Source organism: Protobothrops mucrosquamatus, unplaced genomic scaffold, assembly GCF_001527695.2.
Source record: "Protobothrops mucrosquamatus isolate PMUCROS unplaced genomic scaffold, P.Mucros_1.0 scaffold665, whole genome shotgun sequence".
Classification (NCBI taxonomy): Eukaryota; Metazoa; Chordata; class Lepidosauria; order Squamata; family Viperidae; genus Protobothrops; species Protobothrops mucrosquamatus.
The window spans coordinates 918,478-926,757 of NW_015386953.1; the positions used below are offsets into that span (position 1 = coordinate 918,478).

The window sequence follows — 8,280 nt, forward strand, 5'->3', positions numbered from 1 at the left end:
AAACTGAGTTAAGATTTCATAATTTTTTATAGACAGTTAAATGTTAATGATTTTTTAACAAGGTCTTCAGAATTCATTTTGAGCAAGCACTGTAGATCTTAAAATCTGTTTCTTGAGACAAACAGCCAAAGTTTGACAATTTTATGCAAGATGGGGCTGGCCCAAATCAGCTCTGGTTGTTTAGTGAATTAATTCTATAACTAGTCCTAATTATCTCTTTAATTGGCTTAAATGAAATAGGGAATGATTTTTTTTCTCACCCTAACACAATCACATGTTGGATGATTTTGTTTATTAAATGCCTCTTTTTATTTGTTCACTCAAACACCATTTATATACCAGGAAGGCCCATATAAATCCCAGAAAACATTCAGTTGCAAAGATATATAATAATTCAGAAAATCCAATGAATGAGAATGCTTCCTCACAGAACTGTAGATCATGATCTATAGGAAGGCTTCTGATTAATAGTAGAGACGCATAAGGCTCTGTATCCCAGTTCTTTTAACAACAGCTAAAGAAATATCTTCCCACCTGAAGTCAAATGAAGAAAGCAGGATAATCAAGAAAAGACTTTTATGATGTCTGTGTTTTTAGTATAATACTAGTTATGAAAACATTTTTTTTAGATTTCAAACATGTTCAGGGAAGCAGAATGTATTCTTAATGTACATTTTTGGTACCTTTATTTAGATCTCAAATGTTAGTAAAAAATAAAGCAGATCTGACAAGTGATTAAGTCCATTATTGCTGTAAGCACTCTAAACTATAGGTCTTGGGTTAAATATGTAGTTACTTTTGCTCTGTTAATATGTCTGAGGATTACATTTCAGAATCTAATTCTTCTATATAAGAAAGTGGTTTGGTTTTCTTTTTTAATTTTCTTCACTACCATTAAGATTTCTAATCTAACTTTTGCAGTGGCAATGTCAGCACAAGACATCTATTAAATTTTTGAATCTCCAAAGAACAGCCTTTAGAAGTGGCATTAAAGGATAATATTTCTTGCCATTCCAAGTTAAATCTTGATCAATGTGTTAATGATTAAAGGTGCCATAGATCACATTTTCCAGTGGGAATTATAAGAACACCTTAAAATAATGTATAAAGGAAAACACTTTGAATTGCATAGGATAATTTTTGTTTTGTTTTATTTTAAACCAGGATGATTTTTTTGCCTTCTTAGTCTATCTATTATATACTTTGGTATTCCCTGTTAATTAGAGTCAAGGGTAGTTATCTTTGAAGCCCAGATCAGTCTAGTGATACTTTATGAAACACAATACATTCTGTGAATCAATCCATGCTTTGTTAAATATTCTTTTTATTATGAGAAAAGTGCCTAAACTCTTGATTCATCAGATGTCACTATGTTCTTAAGTAGTGTATCAGTACTGTTAATATTCCTTTATAATGAAGCTACATCTTCATTTAATAATGGCTTCCTTTCCAGTTTATTGAAACCAGCCACTGTATTTAATTCTCTCTCAGTTGTAATCTCAAGTTGATGAAGTTTGCCTTTATGTCAAGACTTCTTGAGTCTATATTATGACTTTCTATAGAATGATCAGATTTAACTAACATATTTGACTATATTGGGAAGTGAGTTGGATGCATAGATAGCAGTAAGCTAAAATATGGGGGGATGTTTCCCAATCCTGAACATATTTCTTAGAAGTATGTCCCTTTGAATGGCAGAGAATTCCTTCCAATTGAACATGAAGAAATGCCAATGATACAGTATCACTTATGTGCCTTCTTTTAGCATCCTTGTGATAAAAGAATCATAGTACGCACAGGTTTCTTTTTATAAAATATTATTTAAAGCTTTCACAATTGAGGACAATTTTAAGGATGGGGAAAAGAAAAAGATGTGCCTTATAAGATTAATCCAGCTGAAGTTCTATATCTAATTGTGCTCTCAAGCTTTGCCAAATGATTTGCTTTTTGTATATTAGGACAAAAGATTTTCTGTGTATGGCTGAGCAGAGGTTAACCATGCATACCCAGCAGCTGCACAAGAGCTGAGAACAGGACTTGGTGGTGGGGAGGGGTGGGGGGGTGGACAGGGAAAAGGATTTGATATAGCTTCAGTGCATCAATACTTATATCTTTATTTTGTTTGGTGTCACTTTTTTATATCCACCTGAAAAATATATACAAGATTTTCAAATGCTTCACTCATTTATTGGGAGAGAGGAAATATTGGCCTTATATTCAGACACAGTTGAGATTGTTTTTTTAAAAAATATAATGAAGATTACATATTGGATTTTGAATATCACCTGAAATAAGTTTGCCTCCCATTCACCATTACCATCCAAACTGCCAAAAATCTTTTCAGGTTTTGAAGCATTTGTGTGGGGCATAGCAATCAATACGTTGAAATGTTTCTTTCAGCTTGAAAGATTTCCTTTTCAAAAAATCTTTATTTACCCATGAAATTAGGTGAATGTCTACTCTGAAGTAAGACTTATAGATTTCAAGGGGAACAATCGAAATACTGTAAGGGAAAATCTGGTAAAGATCATATCTGCAGATGGCCACCAGAATTTGGGAAATTATTTGAGAGCACTACAATTATTTTTGCCACTACTATATTAATGGTAGTGAGGGAAAAAAGTTTACAAAGCTGCATTAATGGAAAGCAGTGTTGCTTTTTTAAAAAAAAAGAAAAACAAAAAGTTACAATACAGTATTAGCAAGCCTTGACCCCTTAATATAATATTATAGAAAATTATCTATAGGTTTTTGGAGACCACTAAATTAGCACAGGGGTTATTTAAAGTTATATGGCAATGTTTGCAAATACAAGTTTTGCACTATGGGACAATTTATACAAGTAGCTGAAGCACTTACCAAGAGTACCAAGAGATTCAGTTTATTTGGATTGATATTTTGCCTTCAGGCAGGTTGAGTTTCATGACGTTCTGCACAGGTTAATTAATCTTTGGTAGCCAATAGATTCAATAGATTAGGATGTAATTAGAACAAAAGGAATCAGGGATATTGCAACTCAAAACTCAGGGCCAAAATGTCTCTCAGGCAGCTCCCAAATTTGCTTTCTTAGCAAATTGTATGAAACATACATGTTAATAGAACAAAATTTTATGGGGATGGATATTTCCTTTCCATAAATTTCTCCTGTTTTATGGCTATAGTTTTGTTTAATATGTTATTTTTCCTGCTTCCTGCTTCTTAAAAGCCAAGGTTATTCTGCCTCACACTGGAATTTTGTCAACCACTTTATCAAGATTAAAGTCAAGCATCATAGAAAAGATTATCTTCAGAAACTGTATCAGAAGACAAATGGATGGGATTCAGCAGTAAGCATCTTCATTTGCTACAAAATGGGAATTCTAATAAAAAAACAACAGGTTAAGAACAATGGATGTTATGCCCACATATTGCACTCCCAACATTAGTAGTTATTAGTACCCATTACCAAATAAACACATATCAACATGCAGAATATGGGCTATGTATTGTAAAGGATATGGCACTCCCAGAATAAGGTGAGATTTCAGAAATATCTTGAAGGTCACCACATTCAGACTTGATGAGAGATATTGAGAGGCTTTCAGCAGTGCTAGGAGGATGTGCTGGTGAACAAGGGTGATGGTTCATATGATGTGATGACATCTTGGTCCTCAGACTTGTGGTCTCTCTTGTTAAATCTAAGGATTCTGGGGAGGCTCTGTCTTTCCCAGGGAAGGAGGCAGAAGGAGCCCCTAAGGGGTTCTGAAATGGGTACGCCATAAGGGGCAGAGGAAAGGGATGGCGAAATGAAGATGAAGTGAACCCTGCGGTGGCAGACAGTGGAGATTGATGGAGAGCAGCATGGTGGCTGCCAGGAGGCGGGACAGAGGCAGGCTGGTCTGATGAATTTTTGCGGACAACTAAGGGCAGTGCTTCTGTTTGGTCTGTGGAATTAGACAGTGGCACATTCCCAAAGGTATCTAGTGGGTTTGGAATGATGATGTCCCCAAAGCACTGGAGGCGTTGGTTTGCTGTGTGGAAGTTGTGGTTCTCTCCATTGACAGCAAATCTTGCTTGGGGGATCTGAAGAGGTGGGAAGACCTGAGGAAGTTGACGTACAGGCTTTGAAGAGAAAATCTTGACTACAGTGTCCACAACCTGAGACATGGCAGTGTTCAGTTCCTGCTTTAGCGTCTCAGCTAAGTGCTTGCCTTCTGGATGAAAAGAGTTGGGCCCATGATCTTTTTCTCTGGGGCCATCTTTTCTGGGTTTGTTTTCCACTATCTCCTGTTCTCTAATCAGAGCTCTTGCACGATCAATAAATTGCCCCGGGTCCAATTCACACATTTCATTATCCGACCTCCCCACAGAATCTCTCGCCCTGGCATCCAGTGTTTCCGAACGCAGGCTGTCTTCAGAGAGGTTACCAGCATCTTCGTCATTTTCAGAATCTGTGCTGTCATAGATTTGGTAGAACTTTTCCTGAAGCTGGCGCAGCTGTTTCTGCATGTCCTCCAGCTGCTGTTTCAGCTGTCTGCGCTCCTCTCGCTTCTGTTCTTTCCTAGCTGAAACCAGCTGCTGGAAACTCTGTTGCTGCTGTTGAGGCAGCTTTTGCTTGCGCTTATTTTCTCGGTAACTTTCTCGGGGACTCACAGACTGCAGAGCCATCTCTCTTTCATTTTCATTGCCCCTTAATGCCACACTTGGGGAATGGCTCATCCCTCGAATGATATTCTCAACCCGGGCACGCTTAGCTCTCAGGTGCTCGTTGCATAACCGATCCATATCAAACTGGCTCATCGTGGGTCTGCCAAATGGAGAAAGACACTCTTGGGGGCTGTCTCTTGAAGAGTTGCTGCACACATCCTCCTGATGTACTTCTGAGCCTGTGCTGGAGAGGCCACTCGCTTGAAAGCTGGGCTCAGTGCCACCATTTTTGTTCATGTTATTTTTCAACAGCTGGGAAATTATAGTTGCTCCTGGAAAAGGCATCATGGCATCTTCATAGGAGTTTGCCCTCTTCAGCAGCTTGCGAAGCACATTTGACTTCTCCCCATCTGCATGCTGCACCACTGAATACTCAACATCCTGCTCAGAACCTTGGGGATTCATGGCACTAAAAAATGATGCTCTCGCCTTTGCAAAAAAGGCAGATGCTGTCCCTACCGTCCGTTTCACTCCAATGTCAACTCTTCTTCTCTTGGTCTGCCTACTTAAGAGGGCTGTGCTGTCATGGTCAGGCATCACTGAACAGTTATTGTGCCATCTTCAAAAGCTTGTCAGCTGGGCACAGCTCAAGAATCCTGGGACCCTGGCCAACAGAACAAAAGGACTGATGAATCATTTTCTTTAAATTTCTCCAAATTTCCTGACCTCAATCCTGAATCAAATGCAAAATGCATAGGCTCTGGGATTTATGGCACATTACAATTATTGCAATTTATTATGCACTCTGCTTGAAATGAAACACTTTAAATATTTCTGCTCCACTGGTTTAAGATGGATTAAGATTTTTTTTAAAAAAAAAAAAGAGGGGGGGAGAGGAAAAACTGCTTAAGCACCAGTAATATATGGTTCTTTGCACAAATGCCTAAAATAATACTGTTTATCTTTAGAAAAAAAACTAAACAGTAGATTAGAAGAACACAGACACTGACAACCAATTGATTAAATTTAGGGTTTGAAATAATGTCCCAAAGAAAATGAAAGTAAGTCTTGTTCTTAGGCAAGGCAATCATATATAATTTGGGCTAAAAAATCAAATTTAGTTGCAAAACAGATTTGAGATTAAAACTAGAAATTTTCTTTAATTTTTTTAAAGATTGTTCCAATATATATGTAAGTATGAGCAGGTGCAGTGTACATACCTATAGACAGGCATGTTAAATAGGATGATACAAACCTTAGAAATCATTATGGGAACTATTTAAGGAAGAAATTACATTTTGGTTATAAAATACATGTGATACTGCATTTTGCAGTAAAAAATAAGTTTCGAAAACATATTATTCCCATAGTGTCATTTTAAACATTTCAGAAAGGGATAAGATGGGGAGGACACAATTGATCATCCTTGAGATATTTCCCCATTTCATAAACTATGATACATGGCATCAAGTTCTTTGCATAAAGTAGAAACAAGGCATTCTTAGCAGTGGGTTACATTAGCTTCCAAAGATAATATCTCAGGTGATTATTAAAATAATTTTTGAAATAATTATTTCATCTAATATTGTATTTGCATAAAACCATATTTTCTGCAACACACACACACACACACACACACACACACATGGAGAGAGAGAGAGAGAGAGAGAGAGAGAGAGAGAGAGAGAGAGAGAGAGAGAGAGAGAGAGAGAAATTCTGAAGGAAAGAAACGGAGAGATGAAAGAAAGCAACATCAAGCAATAGCGTGAGAAAGGCAGATATCTTTTCTTTCATAGGAACCATCATTGTTTCCCAGGAATAAAGAAGTTAAAAAAGAAGACTGATAACACATTTCCTTGCATTTTATAATAGGCTCTTGACATCATTCATGACTTATTAACCATGATGCGAAACTCACATGGCATATGAAGCATTACAGACGTCTTCCGGTACCTTCATGTTGAAAACTATACCAATGTAATATTAATTTTTCCCATACTATGTTGATCTAATATTAAACTCCACATTAGCTTAATAGTGCAGAGTTTCCACAATAATAGGGTATCTTGCCAAAGGCAGCATTCAGACTTTTGGATCTGTTCCCATCTGTTTCGGTTCACCTGTAAAAACATCTACGTGCTCCCTAGGACTGCATCTGTAGCTAGCTTTTAAAGAATGACTACCCATGCAAATAAGCATAATTTCAGCCTGAAATAATCTACACTATCAGCGTGTATAGCCAAGGCTTGTAAGTGCAGTAGTAAAAAGATAAAATAAAATAAAATCTTACGAAAACTTTTAGAATGAAACCTATATTTGTTTGTTTATCATTCAAAGGCTATGCATTCATTCAATTATTTTGGATGTTATAAAATAATTCTTAAGAAATGCTATGCAAATTTTGGAATATTCAACTACATTTTTATAATTTTTTGCAGTGTATTCCTAAGGAGACTATACAGTTGTTAATAGTTTTACTCAGAACTGGTACTAAGAAACACAAACACACATACAGAATTTTGCAATAGCAAATGTAACTTTGGGGCAAACGTATCTGATTGGCATCTTAGTTTAAATTCAGTTTACTTTTTAAAGCAACTGTCTTTCCTCATATATTGTCTCCACTGAGATAAAAATATTCAGTCTCAGATTATATAATAGAAATGAATTTACATAAAGACCTAAGAATCAAATATTTAATAATTAGAATTAATTAAAAAGATACCTTATTGTGTCATGTTTTACATGGAATTATGTGAGAAATTAAATGATTTCAATTCCCTGTGAGATAAAAGGAATTTCAGTACTAGGTGTCAGTGGCCTTTTCTTCTCTCTGTTTATTTTGTATGATTATGGATCTAGTTCAGATCCTTTGTGTATAAACAAGTATCGGTGTATTTTCAGATATGCGCTGTTTCATTTAATTGAATGGAAGCATTCCACTTCACAACAGAAAGTCATTTTTTTAGCTTCTAGGTTAATTACAACTAAATAAGCTTGCCCATAAATAAAAGGCAAAAAAAATATATATGCAGGGGTGAAAGTCCCGTACTTGGACAAGATTTGTAGCCTGTCATTATATGCTGGTGTAAATACCGTCTGAGGTCTGCCTCTACTTTCAAAATCCCTCATCACTCTAAATCTCAAATAGGTTGCTTGTTGTTGGGCTGCATTAATGAAAGTGCATCATTTTAGAAGCGACTTAAAGACATTTGCAGGAAGGAAAAGCAAGAGCAATACAAATGTTAACTTTAGGTTTCAACTGACCTCTGATATATAACAAAGTATTCCCAATATGCTTTAAAAATGGTTCGTTCCTACCTAATTTCTTTCTCCTTTTATTGTATTTCATTTAAAGGTAAAATGAGGCATAGGATGTCTGCAACGCTCATAAAACGTCGAATTGAGAAAAGTCATAAGGTCAATGCCATGGATCTATTATCCAAAGAATTCATTTTTCTTCTACATCTTCGCTTACAGTAGAGCTACCAGAAGAGAAGGCCAGACTATCACTGGAGACAACAAGTAGTATTGCTTATACAGTAAATAAACGCGCGCTATAGTTGGTCCTCTACTTTCCTCATGTTTCCTTCATTCCCGCAGACGCTCATGCTATCTCCTTATAAGACAAACTTTATATTTTGCCTTCTGAAC

General features: G+C 36.3%; 1 protein-coding gene across 1 annotated transcript in view; it reads right to left on the reverse strand.

Annotated features, from left to right (window-relative positions):
* Positions 1 to 5,223, reverse strand: part of PROX1 (prospero homeobox 1) — a 55,569-nt gene extending 50,346 nt beyond the window's left edge. The window contains exon 1 of the mRNA XM_015818024.1: positions 3,499 to 5,223. Within this exon, the coding sequence (XP_015673510.1) occupies positions 3,499 to 5,223 (1,725 nt within the window). The remainder of the gene's footprint in view (positions 1 to 3,498) is intronic.
* Between the last annotated feature and the right edge of the window lie 3,057 nt (positions 5,224 to 8,280).